This window comes from Octopus sinensis, unplaced genomic scaffold (assembly GCF_006345805.1).
Source record: "Octopus sinensis unplaced genomic scaffold, ASM634580v1 Contig13619, whole genome shotgun sequence".
Classification (NCBI taxonomy): Eukaryota; Metazoa; Mollusca; class Cephalopoda; order Octopoda; family Octopodidae; genus Octopus; species Octopus sinensis.
Genome location: NW_021833018.1, coordinates 1 through 21,786, shown reverse-complemented (window position 1 = coordinate 21,786; position 21,786 = coordinate 1). Strand labels below are relative to the sequence as shown.

The following is a 21,786-nucleotide window of genomic DNA, read 5'->3' as shown; positions in this document are numbered from 1 at the left end:
GACAACTTGATCGTTGTAGCGTTCAATTTTGATTTGTAAGCGATTATCATATTTAATTACTAGCTCAGCAGTTTGCTTCGCTCACTGCGAGCTAGCTCCTGCGGAGGCCCTGCTCGCTACGCTCGCAGTTTCCTTAAATAACTATAAATTTATGTAGATATATAAATGCGACCTGCTTTGATATAACCTTATTCTAAGGCCTGTGGATAAACGATGTTTGCAGTCCGTCCATCCTTGGCAAATATAAATAAATTTCTCTTCTACCTACCCTTGAGCACCCCACATACAGCTGGCCATGTGAAAAGCACTCGTTCTCTAAAAATAAGCCTACTACCTTTAAAGACTGTCCCTGGGCCTTGTTTATTGTCATAGCAAAACTTATCTTCAGCGGAAATTGTAGTCTCTTAAATCTATCGCAGGCCCTTTCATGGTCCATAATAACGTCGACCGATTTATATATTCTTTCTCTGCCAGGGATTTTCATTAATAAATCTAAATTTATATTAAGTACCTCATCATTAAGTGAAGCTAATATAGCTCGTTCACGCAGCCAGTCGAAATTCACGTAGTGTTCAGATAGTTTGGAATAGACGGCATTCAATAATTCTTCTGCTGGTTTCTACGAAAATACATAATTCTTCCGGTAGCCTAATTTTTTGGTCGTGCATTTCAGAAGTGATTGCCCCATTTCCAATATCTAGAGGATTTGTGGGAATATGCTATTAACGCCTTGTAAATGTGCATGTACATTTACATCTAAGCTTACCTTTTTCACGTGTGTCCACAAATATGACGATTTGAGGCAGGCATTCAATTCATCCGCAGGCGCCCTCTTTGAATAATTGGCAGCGTCTGTCTAAAATCACCTGCCAATACAACTAATGCTCCCCCAACAAATGGTCGCTACAATTCTTGATATCTCTATTGTTCGGTCAACTGCTTGAATGCGCCTTTATGAGCCATCGTACATTCACCCAAACAATTAACCTAGAATGCATAATTCTATTACCCGTAGTTGAGTCTAACAGCAGTCCTGACCTTGTTCAGCTGTTGTCTAAGTTCCCTCACCATTTAAGCACATCTTCCCTCGTTTCTCTTTTTTTGTTATATGGTTCATATTCTCTTGTTTGTTAACATTCTCAGATCTCTCTTTATAGGACATGCTTATGATTTTGTAAACGCGAATCAGTAATTTATATTAAATTTTCTACGTAAATTTATTTAGTGAAATTTATGTAAATGTTATTATCCAATCAAAGCCATTATACTTAATTGCCTCTATGTTTAAAGGAATTGAAACTTTAGCATAATCGAACTTGTCTGTTTCGGTAAAGAAAATGATAATCAGCTTCATCTTTGTAGTATTATAAGGAAAAAATTAAAGCCTGTTAAATCAAGGAGATTTAAATATAGGCAAATTGAAATTTACATGACTAATTTAAATTTTATTTGCCTCTATCTTTTAAGAAATCTAAACAGTAGCATAATCGAATTGGTCAGTTTCGGCAGTTAAAAAGAATCAATTATGTAAATCTCTAATAATTTTTGCTTTTTCCTTTTTAGTGGTTTTCAAAATCTGATAATTGCACAGTCTATTCATGGTCGATAACAATTAGAGCTTTTATTTTATTTTTTTAACGAAAATTTAACAAAAAAGAATTTATGTCATCGAAAAAAGATAGCTAAGCTAATTAATGGCCTCACGAGGCTTGAAGGTTGTGGAGGACCTCATCATGTGAGTCGAGGACTTCTTGTCGTTCATTTTAACAAAAACGCAGAAAATATTTTTTTTTAATTTTTGGGCTTGAAGGTTTTGGGGGACCACATCATGTGAGTCGAGGACTTTCTTGTTGTTCATTTAACAAAACGCAGAAATAATTTTTTTTAAATTTTTTGGCTTGAAGGTTTTGAGGGACCACATCATGTGAGTCGAGGACTTTCTTGTTGTTCATTTAACAAAAACGCAGAAAATAATTTTTTTAATTTTTTGGCTTGAAGGTTTTGAGAAACCACATCATGTGAGTCGAGGACTTTCTTGTCGTTCATTTTAACAAAAACGCAGAAAATATTTTTTTTAATTTTTGGGCTTGAAGGTTTTGGGGGACCACATCATGTGAGTCGAGGACTTTCTTGTTGTTCATTTAACAAAACCAGAAAATAATTTTTTTTAATTTTTTGGCTTGAAGGTTTTGAGGGACACATCATGTGAGTCGAGGACTTCTTGTTGTTCATTTTAACAAAAACGCAGAAAATATTTTTTTTAATTTTTTGGCTTGAAGGTTTTGAGGGACCACATCATGTGAGTCGAGGACTTTCTTGTTGTTCATTTTAACAAAAACGCAGAAAATAATTTTTTTATTTTTTGGCTTGAAGGTTTTGGGGGACCACATCATGTGAGTCGAGGACTTTCTTGTTGTTCATTTTAACAAAAACGCAGAAAATAATTTTTTTAATTTTTTGGCTTGAAGGTTTTGGGGGACCACATCATGTGAGTCGAGGACTTTCTTGTTGTTCATTTTAACAAAAACGCAGAAAATAATTTTTTTAATTTTTTGGCTTGAAGGTTTTGGGGGACCACATCATGTGAGTCGAGGACTTTCTTGTTGTTTATTTTAACAAAAACGCAGAAAATAATTTTTTTAATTTTTTGGCTTGAAAGTTTTGGGAGACCACATCATGTGAGTCGAGACTTCTTGTTGTTCATTTTAACAAAAACGCAGAAAATAATTTTTTTAATTTTTTACCTTGAAGGTTTTGGGGGACCACATCATGTGAGTCGAGGACTTTCTTGTTGTTCATTTTAAAACAACGCAGAAAATAATTTTTTTATTGATCTGGTTTGTAACAATTTGAATGTGGGTGTGCACAGACAGACAGACAGACAGACAGACACACACCATACCATTTTATTATTAAGACTAGCTCAGCAGTTCGCTTCGCTCACTGCGAGCTAGCTCCTGCGGAGGCCCTGCTCGCTACGCTCGCAGTTTCCTTAAATAACTATAAATTTATGTAGATATATAAATGCGACCTGCTTTGATATAACCTTATTCTAAGGCCTGTGGATAAACGATGTTTGCAGTCCGTCCATCCTTGGCAATATAAATAAATTTCTCTTCTACCTACCCTTGAGCACCCCACATACAGCTGGCCATGTGAAAAGCACTCGTTCTCTAAAAATAAGCCTACTACCTTTAAAGACTGTCCCTGGCCTTGTTTATTGTCATAGCAAAACTTATCTTCAGCGGAAATTGTAGTCTCTTAAATCTATCGCAGGCCCTTTCATGGTCCATAATAACGTCGACCGATTTATATATTCTTCTCTGCCAGGGATTTTCATTAATAAATCTAAATTTATATTAAGTACCTCATCATAAGTGGAGCTAATATAGCTCGTTCACGCAGCCAGTCGAAATTCACGTAGTGTTCAGATAGTTCGGAATAGACGGCATTCAATAATTCTTCTGCTGTTTCTACGAAAATACATAATTCTTCCGGTAGCCTAATTTTCTGGTCGTGCATTTCTGAAGTGATTGCCCCATTTCCAATATCTAGAAGGATTTGTGGGAATATGCTATTAACGCCTTGTAAATGTGCATGTACATTTACATCTAAGCTTACCTTTTTCACGTGTGTCCACAAATATGACGATTTGAGGCAGGCATTCAATTCATCCGCGGCGTCCCTCTTTGAATAATGGCAGCGTCTGTCTAAAATCACCTGCCAATACAACTAATGCTCCCCCAAACAAATGGTCGCTACAATTCTTGATATCTCTATATGTTCGGTCAACTGCTTGAATGCGCCTTTATGAGCCATCGTACATTCATCCCAAACAATTAACCTAGAATGCATAATTCTATTACCCGTAGTTGAGTCTAACAGCAGTCCTGACCTTGTTCAGCTGTTGTCTAAGTTCCCTCACCATTAAGCACATCTTCCCTCGTTTCTCTTTTTTTGTTATATGGTTCATATTCTCTTGTTTGTTAACATTCTCAGATCTCTCTTTATAGGACATTCTTATGATTTTGTAAACGCGAATCAGTAATTTATATTAAATTTTCTACGTAAATTATTTAGTGAAATTTATGTAAAGTGTATTATCCAATCAAAGCCATTATACTTAATTGCCTCTATGTTTAAAGGAATTGAAACTTTAGCATAATCGAACTTGTCTGTTTCGGTAAGAAAATGATAATCAGCTTCATCTTTGTAGTATTATAAGGAAAAAATTAAAGCCTGTTAAATCAAGGAGATTTAAATATAGGCAAATTGAAATTTACATGACTAATTTAAATTTTATTTGCCTCTATCTTTTAAGAAATCTAAACAGTAGCATAATCGAATTTGTCAGTTTCGGCAGTTAAAAAGAATCAATTATGTAAATCTCTAATAATTTTTGCTTTTTCCTTTTTAGTGGTTTTCAAAATCTGATAATTGCACAGTCTATTCATGGTCGATAACAATTAGAGCTTTTATTTTATTTTTTTAACGAAAATTTAACAAAAAAGAATTTATGTCATCGAAAAAAAAGATGCTAAGCTAATTAATGGCCTCACGAGGCTTGAAGGTTGTGGAGGACCTCATCATGTGAGTCGAGGACTTTCTTGTCGTTCATTTTAACAAAAACGCAGAAAATATTTTTTTTAATTTTTGGGCTTGAAGTTTTGGGGGACCACATCATGTGAGTCGAGGACTTTCTTGTTGTTCATTTAACAAAAACGCAGAAAATAATTTTTTTAAATTTTTTGGCTTGAAGGTTTTGAGGGACCACATCATGTGAGTCGAGGACTTTCTTGTTGTTCATTTTAACAAAAACGCAGAAAATAATTTTTTTTAATTTTTTGGCTTGAAGGTTTTGGGGGACCACATCATGTGAGTCGAGGACTTTTTTGTTGTTCATTTTAACAAAAACGCAGAAAATAATTTTTTTTAATTTTTTGGCTTGAAGGTTTTGGGGGACCACATCATGTGAGTCGAGGACTTTCTTGTTGTTTATTTTAACAAAAACGCAGAAAATAATTTTTTTAATTTTTGGCTTGAAAGTTTTGGGGGACCACATCATGTGAGTCGAGGACTTTCTTGTTGTTCATTTTAACAAAACGCAGAAAATAATTTTTTTAATTTTTTACCTTGAAGGTTTTGGGGACCACATCATGTGAGTCGAGGACTTTCTTGTTGTTCATTTTAACAAAAACGCAGAAAATAATTTTTTTAATTTTTTACCTTGAAGTTTTGGGGGACCACATCATGTGAGTCGAGGACTTTCTTGTTGTCATCTTTAACAAAAACGCAGAAAATAATTTTTTTAATTTTTTAGCTTGAAGGTTTTGGGTGACCACATCATGTGTCGAGGACTTTCTTGTTGTTCATTTTAACAAAAACGCAGAAAATAATTTTTTTATTTTTTGGCTTGAAGGTTTTGGGGGACCACATCATGTGAGTCGAGGACTTTCTTGTTGTTCATTTTAACAAAAACGCAGAAAATAATTTTTTTAATTTTTTAGCTTGAAGGTTTTGGGGGACCACATCATGTGAGTCAAGGACTTTCTTGTTGTTCATTTTAACAAAAACGCAGAAAATAATTTTTTTTAATTTTTTGGCTTGAAGGTTTTGGGGGACCACATCATGTGAGTCGAGGACTTTCTTGTTGTTCATTTTAACAAAACGCAGAAAAATTTTTTTTAATTTTTTGGCTTGAAGGTTTTGGGGGACCATCATGTGAGTCGAGGACTTTCTTGTTGTTCATTTTAACAAAAACGCAGAAAATAATTTTTTTTAATTTTTTGGCTTGAAGGTTTTGGGGGACCACATCATGTGAGTCGAGGACTTTCTTGTTGTTCATTTTAACAAAAACGCAGAAAATAATTTTTTTTAATTTTTTGGCTTGAAGGTTTTGGGGGACCACATCATGTGAGTCGAGGACTTTCTTGTTGTTCATTTTAACAAAAACGCAGAAAATAATTTTTTTTAATTTTTTGGCTTGAAGGTTTTGGGGGACCACATCATGTGAGTCGAGGACTTTCTTGTTGTTCATTTTAACAAAACGCAGAAATAATTTTTTTAATTTTTTAGCTTGAAGGTTTTGGGGACCACATCATGTGAGTCGAGGACTTTCTTGTTGTTCATTTTAACAAAACGCAGAAAATAATTTTTTTAAATTTTTTGGCTTGAAGGTTTTGGGGGACCACATCATGTGAGTCGAGGACTTTCTTGTTGTTCATTTTAACAAAAACGCAGAAAATAATTTTTTTTAATTTTTGGCTTGAAGGTTTTGGGGGACCACATCATGTGAGTCGAGGACTTTCTTGTTGTTCATTTTAACAAAAACGCAGAAAATAATTTTTTTATTTTTTGGCTTGAAGGTTTTGGGGGACCACATCATGTGAGTCGAGGACTTTTTTGTTGTTCATTTTAACAAAAACGCAGAAAATAATTTTTTTTAATTTTTGGGCTTGAAGGTTTTGGGGGACCACATCATGTGAGTCGAGGACTTTCTTGTTGTTCATTTTAACAAAAACGCAGAAATAATTTTTTTAATTTTTTAGCTTGAAGGTTTTGGGGACCACATCATGTGAGTCGAGGACTTTCTTGTTGTTCATTTTACAAAAACGCAGAAAATAATTTTTTTAATTTTTTAGCTTGAAGGTTTTGGGGGACCACATCATGTGAGTCGAGGACTTTCTTGTTGTTCATTTTAACAAAAACGCAGAAAATAATTTTTTTAATTTTTTGGCTTAAGGTTTTGGGGGACCACATCATGTGAGTCGAGGACTTTCTTGTTGTTCATTTTAACAAAAACGCAGAAAATAATTTTTTTTAATTTTTTGGCTTGAAGGTTTTGGGGGACCACATCATGTGAGTCGAGGACTTTCTTGTTGTTCATTTTAACAAAAACGCAGAAAATTGACTTGAAGGTTTTGGGGGACCTCATCATCGAGGATATTCTTTCTTATTAAAATTTTTTGACAGGAAGGTTCTTAGAGGATATCAACCTTTATTGTGCCTCATTATCGAATAACTACAAAAGGGAAGGTTTTGACAATTTGATCTGGTTTGTAACAATTTGAATGTGGTGTGCACAGACAGACAGACAGACAGACACACACCAGACAGACAGACAGACACACACCATACCATTTTATTATTAAGATTAATATGTTCCGGACTGGATCATAGATTTTTTTTAGATATCGACGACGTCGAATTTTGTTGCCAACAGGAACTAATTTTATTGGAATTAAAACTAAGATTCAAACAAAATTATATCAAGATTTTTGGCTACAGACAAATATTCCTGAAAAATATCATATGTTAAGGGAGAAAGCTAAATTATTTTTATCGCTTTTCTTACTTCTTACTTGGTTGAGAAAAGCTTTAGCGTTGTATTTCAACTCGTTACAAAAAGTCGAAACTGCTTAGACGTTGCTGAGAGAGGAGATTTACGGCCTCGTCTTACGATCATGGAGCCAAATGTAAAAGAATTTGTTTCTAAAATTATACAGCGTCATTGTTTTCATTGATTGTTGTTATAAATAAGTTTTTTATTTTTGTTTCCATGTAGGATGCAATTGTGCCACAAATTCCCGAGAATAAAAAAATAGTAGGATGCAATTGTGCCACAAATTACAAGAATATTCAAACTTATCATTTTTTAAATTTCCTAAAAATACAACAGCACTTTTTCAACCTTTAGACATGGAGATCATAAATTCGTTTTAAAGCCTATTATAGCAACGTTCTTTATGAAATGATATGTACTGATGATCTCAAAAAGTACTATTCGACTTTATTAAAAATTAATATGAGGCAAATAATCGCATATGTGGGGGAAGCATGGAGTCAAGTAACAACAACAACAATTGTCAATTGTTGGATGAAAATAAACGAACAGAGAACATGTTTTCCTGAAATTAATTTAAAAAAAGAATCTGAATTAATCGATAAGCATGTTTTAGCTTTAATGGATCTTGAAATAAACGGAATTGAGGATAATGATACTTTGTATAATGGAAATGATGAAATTGAAGGGTCCGACTTAAAAGATTTAATGAGAATAATTAATGATCTTGAAACTTCCTTATTCAACACTTGCCCTGAAGGACTCAAAGAATACTATGAATTCAAGATAAAAATGTCGAAGATTCTAAGAAATAAATATAATACTGGATTCAAAATAACTGATTATTTTTCATAGAATAAATTAATTCCTCTTTTTTAATACGAAAAAACATATTTTATTATTAAAAAACACAGATATTTGCTTTTAAAATGTAAAAATTATATATACCTCTATCTTAGGGGCACCCTCTATATTTGGGGCACTTTTCTATTGGGGCGGGGTCGTACTGTAATTACATTTCATAATTCGAACAACAAACATCGTTCCAGGATCGTCCAATATACTGCATTAGCAATGGAGCAACTGTTTCTAATTAATCTTTTAGTGAATTCGTCAAGATTTTAAAAAGAGATAATTTTAAAAAGTTTCACTTTTATGCACCGGTGACTCTTATTTAAACACTTTGATATTGTTTAATCTAATTTAGAGAGTTATTCCAGTTTCTACTTATATGTGAGAAATCTTTGAATCTTGGCCATGTGTTTTTTTCTGTTTTTAAAAACCGCATATACTTTCTTCAACTACAGAATAGTTATTTGTGAAATTTGCCAATAAATTTGAACCAAAATTTGATCTTTCATCCAATTGCATTTGAGTTAAAAGCTTTTACTTAAGATCACGATTTTTAACTAATTATTCGACTAGCAAATTTTTGTTAAATTTAAACAAATGAATTTGATATCGAATCCCCAAACTCTCTATGATTATCCATATACTTTTAAATGTATTTTAGTGTTATTAAACAAAGATAAAATATTAGTTTATCCAATTGCAGTACCACCGATAGCACATAACTTTAAAACGATCCATAACCGCCGAAAATGAATCCAAGGCAGGTCTTACATCAAGAAGTGTTTCATTCGAACAGTCATAGTAGTCAATAACATATCTCACATCAAAACCACACCGATCGACATACCAGTCGTGACGGTCGAAGGGTAATTGATACCTACAGAATTAAACTTTAATATTTCTAATTCTTGCCCGAAAAAATTTCTAATTCTTGCACGAGGAGAAATATCGTCATTTCTCCCGTGGAAACGGCGTAAACTAGGACTAGGACATTCACTAATATATTGTTTCCATATTTAAAACTTCGCGTGAAGGGCTTCCCATTTGAGAATCTCCTTCCATGTAGCCTCGTTAGTAGAGTTATGGGCTTTCACTGCATCATCAATCAACTGAGAATCAAGTTGTCCATTTTCAAATTGGTGGCCTGATTAAAATTTTTATAATAGTTTAAAAAAACCTTTCCTAACAATAGCACGGTAAAACATTTCAGAAGACGGATAAGTCCATTTTTTTGAATCAGAAGAAGACATTGGAATACTTGACGTTTCTCTTGTTTTTTTTAGATTACAGAAATTCTCAGAAGTTGTATCCTTACTAAAATCTGGCATCTATTTTCTAAGATTTCACATTATTAACAACCATATTCCGATCATTTACAATCTCTATATTGTTATGTGCCATTGGACATCCTCCTTCTGGTGGGTTAGAGATTTTCGTATTATTATTCAACTTCTCTCTTGATATTGGGCAAGAAACTTCATTTAAAATTTAATTAATTAGAAAAGTAAGAAGCAAAATTGAATACCAGCTTCGTTAGAAGACATGTGAGTTAACAGGACAAGCATGCGAATTATCCATATATAAGTTACAATGATTAATTTAATAAATTAATAAAAATTACTGAAATGTAATTTATTGAAGAAAAAAATTTAATTGTTATAATTTTGGTAACTTGTCCAAAAAAATGTTTCTATCACCTTGGGGAGTATTATTTGACATCGAAGTTGGAAAGATCAATCCGTGGAAGAATGGCTGATTATAATTAGAAACTGTGAACAATCGAGGAGGCACTGACTGAGATGAACCAAACGGGTGAAACACTTGGCTATTAAAAGCCGAGTTTTTAAACGGAATGTCTCGATGAGTAATGTCGCTACTTCCATTAAATACAGTATTCATTGAGTCTAAACAAGGCCTCTTATTAGAAGATAAGGGAAGTCGTAGAACATGTGGTTCATTTTGGATATCCTGATTAAGAGAACGTACCGATCCTTCTATGAGGACTAAGGAGGGCTGTTCATTCTCAACTTGTAGATTATTTTTATCTTTTTCCTCATCGTCAGAATCTTCAATGACAATAACCTCGTCTGCCCTTCGAAATATTAACCACACTCTCAGTTATCGGAGTGGTTCTTTATGTTCAGTGGTATCAAAAATTTCTAGAAAAATCAACAATGGCAAATAACCTCTAGCAGGTTCCCCTTTATCTGAAACACAGTGCCAAAGCCCATTCTCGTCAAACCCAACAGATCTCACGTGAGTTTTAGTCTGCATTAAAATGAAGGAGACGTATCTTATGGGATAATATAGTAAGACTGATACTCGTCAATCTTCACGTAGCAAAAGTCCATAGGCCGAGAACAGATCGGACAACGCCAATTAGGTCTTTTCTCATTCATTGTGAGAAAAGTATGGGCATCAAAACATTGAATGTGGTCACATTGCGTCGATCTGACCGGAAGGGACAAACGAGTCTGGGATATCTATACGAGTAAATGAAAATATGGAAACAGGACATAGGAGAGAGAGGAATATATCAGTCACAACAGGTTCGTCAGTTTCATTGTTTGCAGAAAGACGTTCAGTGACTGAAAAGTCAGTTTATTAGGTCAAACTCCATTTCCGAGTCTGTTCAGTTGTTATTGGAGATCGAGATTGTATTTTGTTTATTAAATCACTGACTAATAATTTTCTAACAATAAAAATTCCCGCGTAATATTGATCCTAAAAATGAATATAAAAATTACTTTTTCGCTAGAACTGTTACGGACAAATAAACAATTTGTGCTATTTGGGTGTGTGATTGTCACCATAGTCACATCAACGGGAATCCGCGGACGTTTCTGTACGTCGTTTTGTCGCTTGATAGGGAGGTATGGCTAAATAAAAGATCGACTTAATACTGGAAGATCGACAGATTTTGAGTTGAGTTTACACGTTAAAGTTGACGGATATTTATCACGCAAAACATTTGATTCCAAAACGCCAATTCTAGAATTATTAATTTTAAACTGAACCTAAGTTGTACTTGAATGTCAGTTCTGAATCCCATGTAGTCAAAAAATCTGTGTTATAAAATATCAAAAATTATTTATATTGAATAAATATAGTTGGTAAACATATTTTATAACTTGTTAAAAAACAATTACTTTAAATCTGGGAAAGTATTGTAAATTGACTCTGCAAAAGTAAACACGTTTCTGCAGTCGCCGTCAGATATTTTGTCACCTAAAATAATTATGGCAGGTTTACCATTCTTGATTAAAGTTGGGTATAAGAGTGTGTGAAGGTTTTCATAATAAGGAATATCTTCGAATTTAAGAGAATTCAAATCAATTGGGGAAGCATGTTTTACTGTAGGAAATATCGTTTTTAATGAGAATAAAGCATTATCTCTATGTCTAAAATAAAATTTGTTATTTGGTGTACTCAAAAATAAATTTGATTTCTGACAGGAATTCGGGATTGTAAACTGTTTCTAGATTCTCATAAATTCGTTGCAACAGATCATTTTTATTTCCAGAAATCTTTGCATGAATAAAATGACAAAGTTTTTGCAAATCAACTCTTCGAAGTTGTCTGAGTAATGTCTATTACAATTTTAATATTTGATATAAACTATATAGGGAGCCAAAATTTCATTTCTTGACATTTTAAAATAACAATTTCCAAAGGGTCTCACTAGAATGATTTAATGATATAGTCTATTTAGTTAAAAATCGATACTTGAAAAAAGTATTAAGAATAATTAAATTAGCTTATTTTATATAACAAATTAATTATTAATCAATAGATATTAGTTTAATTAAAAAACTAAAAATGTATATAAAATAATAAAGAAAATATGATGCAAATTATAGTTATGTTTGTTATTAATAAATAATTTATTATATGAATTTTATTTCAAAAATATTTTAAAATTATTTAAATAAATAAAAACAACTTTTATGTGCATGAATTGTTTTTTTGTTGTTCTTTTCTTTCCAGTACTATACAACTATTACTTAAGATAGGAATTCAAAGCACATCTTCCGCGTATACTGCCGACATGTTGTGTGGATCTGGGCTACAAGCTATTATTGATCAAATATGATCAGATCAATGTGGTTATTGCAGGTGAAATGGAAAGTATGTCAAATGTTAGGAAAATAATTAAAATTAATTAAATTCATGCCCCACATACTTTCAATTTCAGAAAATTTGTCAAATTTGGTTCTGTTGTTTTTACAGACACTTTACTGAACGATGGCCATTGGTAAAGTTCACATGGAGTTCACTGGTTTGTATATTTTGGTTAGGTGAGCATGTAGCTAAGATTGCCAACATATTTTTTGCTTATAAGTTTTTGATTAGCTGATCGTGAGCACGACGAATTTGCTTTCAATTCTCAAAATGTGGAAAGTGTATAAAAAGGGTTATTATTGTGAGATTGTTCTTATTACAATATCTACGAGTCGGTAGGTATGTTAAAATTTGTGGTTAATGATAAAGAAAATAAAATGATAACAAAAGATGAATTGAAGTCCTGCTTCCCAATACTTTTATATATACATGAATATATAAATGATTCTTTATCGTGTTGACACAGGATAGGGTAGTCTCAAATTCTATTAAATACAAAACATATATATTTTATCTAGAGCGAGATCAAATAGCGACAATCAATTACAGAAAAGAAATCACAATTAGAAAGATAAAATTAATCTTATTTGTCTGGCATTATACAAATCTTATGTGTATTAAATGGTTTCTGTTTGTTTACCAATAGTCTGTAAGGAAATTCCTTATAACTAACCTGCTGAGATAGTTTTTAGGAGACAAACCTGGAACTTTGGTTTATGTCTCTACACACTTAAAACTGTGGAATTGCACTACTCCCATTAAGACCAAAATTACAATTTAATCCAAAATTTTAAATTCACAAATAATAGTTTGCACATTTTTGAACCCAAAATGCGCAATATGGATCTATTAATTTTTTTCAATTTAAATTTTTTTATTTAATAGTGAAGAATATGGTTTATTTAATACAATAGCTCCAAAAGAAAAGTGGCCGAGGAATTAGAGCTTAGGGGGCTTGATAACGAGAGCCACGAAGGTCTCAACTTCGGTTTTGCCCCGGGAGACTGTCTTATCTTCCTCAGCGAATTCGAGTTTTTGCAAGGATCGCGTCTATCGTGTCAACACTCCGCTCATGCAGGTCCTCCAGCGGACTGCTGAGCTCCAGGCCGAATGGCAGTTTGATGGCAAATTGTCTGGTTTTTTCGAGTTTGGCGATTAGAAGGTCCCTTTCATCAGTTTGGTACCAGCCCTCCGAACCATAGATTATTAGTGGCTGAACACAAGTCTGGTAGATGTGTAGAAACGTTTCTGCGCTTAGACAAAAACGCCTCAGTCCTTTTAGGATTTTCGCTCCTTGTTTCCGCTTTGCATGCACATGGGGTTTGTATGACCCGGTGGGGTCTATAGTTACTCCCAGGTAACGTAGGTTCTTCGATATAATCAGGTTCCCATAATCCTCGAAAGTCGGTTTTTTGTCACGACCCATTGAAATCCAACAAATGGTACTTTTGTCCCGAGCGAGATTCAAGCCTTTACCATTGCACCAGATTTCAAGTTCCTCCAAGTACGGTTCTAGTCTGCTCCAGGAAAACCTTCTCTGTGTCGGGGTCCCCACATCAAGACATCCGTAACCAAGATATCGTCCGCGTTAAATTTTTTTATTTAATAAAGACAATCATTGAAATGCTCGTCATTGAAACGCTTGTCAACATATTTCTGTAATTTTTCTAATTTGGAAAAATCCGTTTTATTTCATCAGTTCTAATTGTTCCTTTTTTTTATAATATACAAAAATTCCCCATGTTTATAATATAATTACGTAGTTCGCGTCTTATACCTTTATTTTTTTGTGAAACTTGACAAAAATCATGACGTCATATGACGCCACTAATAGAGAAAAATTAGAATAGAGAAAATAGAATTAGTGAAAAATTAGAATTAGTGAGGGTTAAATATTTGGTGATAATCCTTTGGGAACTTCGTCGGCAGTCTACATAATAATCAGTTAAAGAACTAAATGAGTGAATTGGTTAATGCCATTTTATAGCTCGACTTTCCAGATTCATATAATTTGTTGTTTTCATTGATAATGTCCATGTTACGCTTAAAAATGCAGATTCTGAATGGCTCTCGTTGTTGATCTCTAATACATTGAAAGTATATACAATACTGAAGTTGGCAACATAGTTGTTCCATTCTGAGAGGATGTCTTCATTGATTTCACATTGGAGATCAGTCACTGAAATTATTTTGTAAAAGATGAATGCAAAAATAAACCACATCAACAAGTTCGATTTAATAAATAAATAATTATTTTAATAAATCTACAACAAACTAATTAATTGTTAATTTTAAATTATAAATTATTCTCATTCTATTTTTTTGACTTTTTCGTCACCTATTTTTTGCCTTGATATATTTGGACGCATTTCAAAATGAAATCTTATGTAGTCATTGTGAAGTCATTGCTGATTATTCAAGCCTTTTTTGGCAAACAATTTTAGATTAGTAAACAATATACCATTTCTCATACTAAATGGGATTAACACCAAACTAAGTGGGATTAGCAGAAAACTAAATGGGATTAACGTCAAACTAAGTGGGATTAACATCAATCTAAGTGGGATTAATAGCAAACTAAATGGGATTAACACCAAAAAATTCTTTGTTTAAAATTTTATGTTAACGATACTTGAGATGTCGAGCGATACTTGATTTTGATATTGATAATTTCGGAAAAATTAATTCAAATTTTCGTTTAATTCCATGAAGGGTAATTGTGCTATCGTCTTCAATGCATGATATACAAAAGTCGATATGTTCTTTGTCAAACTTTTTTCTATAATTTCCACCTCTCGTGTCAGGTTTAACTCCATCCCTTATCCAACGATATGCTGTTGTTCTCGAGATATTGAGTTCAATTGCCGTTTTTTTCCAATCCCCACCTGATTCTGCAACTGAAATTAAATGTATTTTATTTCTATGTATTTGATTTTTCTCTTCTAATGATTTACGTGGCATTTTTATTTGCTGCGTCAAAATATAATATTTATAATAAAAGTAATCCTTTATTGATCCCATTTAGTTCGTTATTAATCCCACTTAGTTTGATGTTAATCCCATTTAGTTTTCTCTCAATCCCACTTAGTTTGGTGTTTATCCCACTTAGTATGGGAAATGGTATAGATGATATTTTGCAATGTGAGAGATGTATTATGTCGCGCCCCACGCTGACGACCAGAGCGACCTTCATTGTTGACAGGGTTGACAGGGTGACCTACTTAGTTTGACATTAATTACTGACTAAAGATAATTCCTAAAAATTTGAAAAACTTAACATTTTTTAACTCTATTGATAGTAACTATCTTAGTTTCATCTATCAAAAGATATTGAAAACGGTATTTAGTATAATCATTATCAGTATACAACAAGACTTTAGCTGTGCGGTGGGGCGGCCTTGGATCTTATTCCAATTTCTTCTGGATTAAAGCAGTTCACCGAATTATTCTCTGACTCGGTCGATGGTGTGGCAACTCTCCATTTGAAAGGTTACTTGATTTTATTAATAGTTTTTATCACAAGGTTTAACGTTTATAAAGTTTATTTGATCTGCTTGCATAATACGCATGTAATAATAGAAAAAAGGAGGGGTTTCACCACTTACTTTGAGAGATGCTTTATCTAATGGCTCACTATGATAAATCACAAGTCTAAAGAGTTGTCTTTTGGATTAAGAGTTTTATAAACCTTTCTATTAAGGATAATGACAACTTCTTATATTGGTTCCTACAACAAAACATGTAATATGATGATTATAAAAAAGCCCTGGCTTTGTTTTAGTTTTAATTTAGATCCCATTGTTCGCCCTGCAATATGAAGGCCATCGATAATACGAGGACCTGTTGTTACGTAGTATAAGCGTTTTCCAAGGGCTTGCATCAAACCACCATGCGTTTGATTTGCAGAGATGATTCCGGTCATTTCTAAAGAGTATTGAGCTTGGATTGCTTTTTCATCTTGTTGATAGCGAAGATATGAATCAAATTTTTCTGCAGTCAGGGGTTAAAAGCGGACAAATTAAACGCAAGTTTTAAAGGAATCATGAGAGAAACTGTTTAATCAATTTCCTTTGATTGACGAAGCTTTCCGGATCAGCAGAGCTCTGTTCGGAGAGTAAAGTAGAAGTCAATGTGGTTTAAATTAACGAGTTTGAATTTTTTTGACTGCGTCTGATTTTAATCGTTTCTCCCGTTTTTAGCTCAAAGCGGTTGAGACCATTGCAGAAACTTCAATGGACTCATTTTCACTCACATACTCGTTTTGAATTTTGCGGTTTAGTGTAAGAACGAAAGGACGATTTGAAATGGTATGTAAACAAATAGAAGTTAAGACAAAAGCATTAATATCAGGGCTTAAGATAGGACTACCGGCAACTTAAAGAGTAAGCTGTTGACATATTAAAGGTTGCTAAAATGACACTATCAGCTTCAAGCCTATTCAGATAAAGATAACATAAATTGCCATTTTAATAATAATAGGATTGTGTACTAGTTGTAGGAGACAATTCTTTATGGAAAAGAAAGACTTTTTACTTTGAGATGTTCCTTCGATCATTATTCTATTTTTAAATGTGAACTGCCGGTGAATTAAATCTTCCAGTCAGAGGATGATATTGATGATTTGAACATCTGCCATAAACCCGAGATGCCCGAAATTAATTCATAAAATAACTGCATCGATATCAGCGTACTTATGCGCTACGCGCAAGATAGATCCATCTCCTCTCATTGTGATCAACCATTCAATATCCTACGAGTTTGCCGAGAAAAGAGGTGCCTCTTAAGATCGCTTGCTTTATCATCTCCAACAGCAACCTGGATGCTTTTTTTAGAAAAGATATTTTTTGATTTCTCTTTAGTTTTTGGAAAAAGAGCAATTTTTTTCATTGGACCCTGGCAGTTTGTTTTGAAGAAGTCTCTAAAACCTGTAGCAATATTGTCGGGGTAAAGTCCAACTTCTTTTAACAAGTCTGCATGATTAGCATGCTGATTTCCTAACGTGTAAATGAGTCAAGCCTTCTTGGACAATAAAAGAATTGATAATCGATCCCATGCCACTTTGAAGTGAATGTTTTTCAATTATAACAACACCTCGAGAATTTTCAAAGTATCTTCATCCAAAGGTTTAACAAAGATTGGTCGATGACTGTTCCATCAAGGTCTTCTAAAAGCAAAAGCTCGCGTGTTTGCAGACCAATATCCACCACGTGGCCAAAAGCTACTATCGTTAGATTTTTTCCTTTTTAAGGGATTCTTTGCTAAAAAAACTTTTTCGAATTGAATCTCTTCGTCAACTGTCTGTAAGTTAGGATAGCGGATAGCAGATGGAAGTTTCCATACGAAAGCACTTTGTAGGAGGGCTTTTAGCATATTCCTTCCCGCCTCAAGGCTGCGCGATAAATATATTGGGCATGGCATTCAATATCTTAGAGCCCTTGAGCAGTGATTCCATCATCAAAAGCTAGACCAGGGCGATTAATGATGCTTTTGAACACAAACATTGTGATAAATGTTATCAAAAGCACGCTGGAGGAAAGTTGATTAGACAAAGGCAATGACTTTTAGTTTTTCATTATAGCTCATACCTAGAGAGTAGGCAAAAGAGTTTCCCTCGGTAATGACTGCATCTATGCAGCTGTCTAGATATCGCTTCATAAAAACATCTGAGCAAGAGCCGACGTGCATAGCAGGTGTGATAGCAACAATATTGGGATCTTCTTCAGCAAACTTGAGAACGTGCTTTCCAAAAAACTTTAAAGAATGTTAGCCTAGGATTTTTATAAAGATGTAATTCTCCTGTTTTTCTATTAAATAGTTTTCCTTTTTGATAAGGCGTTGGATGCATGCCTTCTCTTTTTATGCCTTGTCCTTTTACTGGAAGAATGTGAACGAGGGTAAAGGGGTCCTGATCTTTCAGTGCTTTGATAGTATCGATAAGCTTTTTGATTTCATGCACATCGATGGAGACCAAACTGCTTAAATTTAGCAGTGCTAATCACGTTTTTCATTGATTCTTTCATCTGATTGCTTTGCTCGATAAGTGTTTTTACGTAACCTGGAATTCTTAGAATGACTTTTATCAGGTCGTCGTGAATGTGGTTAGCAATAAGGCTATTAAAAAAGTGGCTGAGAATACTTGTTACAGCGATTACATTTTTGGTAATTGCTATGACATTATCATTGAGAATAAAGGTGAATTTTTTAAGTTTTTTGGGAATGCTATTCAGTGTTTGGATTTTTTGTTCGGCGTTGTTTAGCTTTCGACGGCCATGAGCAATTAAATGGTCAGCTTCTTGAAAATGAAGGGAAGCAATGCCAATTGCTTGATTTACTGGATCTACTGAACGTATTTTTCATTTTGTTTTCCTTTTAGAATCAATAGAAGATGTATTGTAAGAATGGGGAAAAGAGATCACTGCATGTGGATTCAAAAACCCTGAAAAGTTCTCATTTCAACTGAAAGAAAATCAAGCTCAGAATAGATGTTTTAATAACAAATCTTGACTTCAAATTTTATTAAGTTTTTTTCTTTAGCGTTCATTCTTAAAGAGAACTAAGAACTTGGTACAGTATACACTGGTCAATTGCATATTGGTTAATTGTATAAATCGGCTAATGACATAAATTTATTTTCAATAACATATTTTATATGCTTTCCATTCAATATATATCGATTAATTGGATAAATTGGTTAATGAAACTGGATGATTTTATTCCTAATTCAGGTTGGCTTCAGCATTGGAAAGAGAGAAACAACGTATCATTTAAACGCATTTATGGGGGAAAAAAGATTCCAAAATAAATGGTCATTGGGACAAGAAAGAATCCTAGATGCTTCAAAGAAACCAAAACACTTCCAGTTAACTAAGTTGTTAATAAGATATCACGTCAATTTCAGTAGAATTAAAGAATGCGTGATTGACATCACACATTTTTGAAAACTGGTTATCACGTGTTATCAGTCATAATTGCATGTCTACCTTTTATAGGGTAAATATTTCCTGCTGAAACGAGAATAGTAAAAGTTTCCAGTGATCTTTTTATTGAATTTTTTAATAAAAGGTGTAAAGAAATGTGGATTTTGCTTAGACGGTTGCTTGCTGTTACAAATTTTTCTGTTATTTTGTAAATCTTCGACCGTTTCTACAACCTCTATCCATTCAAAATACTAATTATGGAGAAGAATAACAGGACTTTCTGTTTGATTTGTTCAAGATATCTTAAGCCAAATCCACGCGTGTACATTGAGTCAAAAATATCGGTGATAACTTCGCGAGGTGAATTTGTATTATTTAGATTCTTGATTATAGATTGATCGATTTTCAAATTGTTTGGTTATAGGCAGAATAAACAGTATTCTAGTGGAGTTTGCGGTGAACTTGACATAGGCTTGGTCTCAAATGAATAATTAACTCATAACAGCTGCTGATTTGACCTAACAGCTGCTGATCAGAAAAATAAGAGAATAAAAAGGTTAATGTATCGATTTTACCTGGATAAGAAACATTTCCTTTTGTTAGTCGATAAACTGCTTGAGTTACGAAAGCGTAACTAAAGAAGCCATACCAATTACTGTAATAGTTGAAATAGCGGGAACTATGGCTTGAGAAGATGACATGATTAGCAGCGATTTAAATGATTGCCGTTTTTGGCGCAAAGGAGAACTTGAAAAATAGCCAGTTGCAAAAGGCAGAATATTTTGATCGATCTTTTCTGCGTTCATAGAATTTGCAAAGGCATATAAAGCTAGAACATCTGTAGGGAAGGTAAAGACAGGTCCGATCGTTGTTAAGTTCTACCACATCCATACACCCAGCTAAAGCATAGATTCACTTCCTAGGACAATCAAGCTAACAATCATTTCTCCTAGACTAAATTGAAAAAAAGGTTTACGCCTGACTTAATCCACCAAATTGAAAAATCGTATAGGCTTAATAGATAATTGTGTTAATGCCAGTGACTTTTTGGATAATTAAGAAGTCAAAGACTAGCGAAAGGGATTCAAAAAATATGATTTTGCACAACCGACACTGACTGTTATGGAAAATAGTCCCTTGATGAGTTTTGTAATTTAATGTCTGCCCGAAAAATGTTGATATTTAACACTTAACCAATAAAACAGTCATATTTATCGACAAGGAACGTGACTAGTCCCCCCATTTCGATAACCCTCGCTGTCGTTTAATATCTTCGTTGCACAATTTTTGAGTAAAAAACGAACTTTGCGTGCTTTTGCAACAACATTGGCGGTAATCCGTTTGGGGGGACTCACTTCCTCGTCATTCTGGCGAACCCTCTTAACAGGACTGCTGTCGACCAACCCCTCGTCCATTGCCTGGGGCTCACATTGAGGAGTCGAGGACTAAAAATATTGGAAATGTCCACTTTTTTGTCGGAACACAACTGATCGACCTTCAATCCAATTGTCCTCAGTTCTTCCCTCATTATATTCAACATCCCTTGTTGGGGGGTGGCTTCGATCACGTTGAAGAGATTGTTGAGTGAGCTTGGCAGGGAGATTGTGTCTCCTGAGGGGATCCCTTGAAGGGACTCACCGAGGGACCACAAAATTGAATTTTTGACTGATTCGAAATCCCGGGACATGGCCAATTGACTCACAAACCGACGACAGCACAGGAAAAACGTGGTCAGTTGACGTTCGAGGGGACTCAACTGATTGTTGTCGGTGAATGTCTTCGAAATGATTGTCTTCAAGTCCTCTCCTGACTCCAAGTCGACAAGAACTGATTTAAAACTGTCTGATGGGGCATTTTTTAAAGAATCAATTCGGGTTTTCAAAGATTCGAGTTGTTTGGATGTCTTTTCGTAGAAATTCGACATTGAGGAAGATAAACTTGTGATTGTAGGGGACAAATCGTGTGCCTGGTGGTCTATCTTGCGACAATAGTAACGGAATAAGTATGTTCTTACAAATGTCTTGTCATCTAATATATTTTAATTATTTATTAAATTATATTTAATATATTTTTAATTAATTATTTTTTTAATTTAAATTTTGTTTTTGTAATCAAAGGGACCGGTACTTAACCTTGTGGTAAAATCGTGTCAGAAAAGCTAATGATTTTAGCAAGATCAGGTCGATTAGTGGCCTGATCCTCGGGGTAGATCTGCTTCAGTACATTAACAAGCACGTGTCCATTCCCCGACAAAACAGCAGCCTCCGATAACTCGTTAATAGACTTTTCATCACATTCCCACAAAGCCATTGCCATGAGCAATTGATAGATCTATAGGATATTAAAATCAAACAAACATTCTCCACGTTGTTGTTGAGTTCTATTAATGCCGCTTTGAAGTTGTCAATATCTGATTCTGAGTTATATTTGGCTTAAATAGAGTCTTTCAAACAACCGGAAATATAATCGACGACCAAAACCAAGGCTTCGTCGTTGCATTCAAATTCGACTGTGGGAGAGTTTGAGCTTAACGTGAGATATTAGGAATACATA

The 21,786-nt window shown here is 33.9% G+C and overlaps 1 protein-coding gene and 1 long non-coding RNA gene across 2 annotated transcripts; both read right to left on the bottom strand.

Annotated features, from left to right (window-relative positions):
• Positions 1-9,253: 9,253 nt before the first annotated feature.
• Positions 9,254-9,692, bottom strand: LOC115229707. The gene is made up of 3 exons (XR_003883358.1): positions 9,554-9,692; positions 9,372-9,522; positions 9,254-9,338 (listed from the first exon to the last, which is right to left on the bottom strand). It is a non-coding gene; the product is annotated as an uncharacterized LOC115229707 (long non-coding RNA).
• Positions 9,693-20,406: 10,714 nt separating this feature from the next.
• Positions 20,407-21,555, bottom strand: LOC118761442. Its single transcript, XM_036499317.1, has 2 exons — positions 21,366-21,555; positions 20,407-21,261 (listed from the first exon to the last, which is right to left on the bottom strand). Exons 1-2 carry the CDS (start codon positions 21,547-21,549, stop codon positions 20,585-20,587), a joined length of 861 nt encoding a protein of 286 aa, XP_036355210.1. The 5' UTR covers positions 21,550-21,555; the 3' UTR covers positions 20,407-20,584.
• Positions 21,556-21,786: the final 231 nt, after the last annotated feature.

Bases quoted from the DNA above. Each gene is read 5' to 3' on its own strand.
- LOC118761442 (XM_036499317.1), bottom strand. From the start codon at position 21,549: ATGGCAATGGCTTTGTGGGAATGTGATGAAAAGTCTATTAACGAGTTA. The intron at 21,262-21,365 runs GTTAAGTACCGG...AAAATATATTAG, and splicing joins TGACACGATTTTACCACAAG to ATGACAAGACATTTGTAAGA.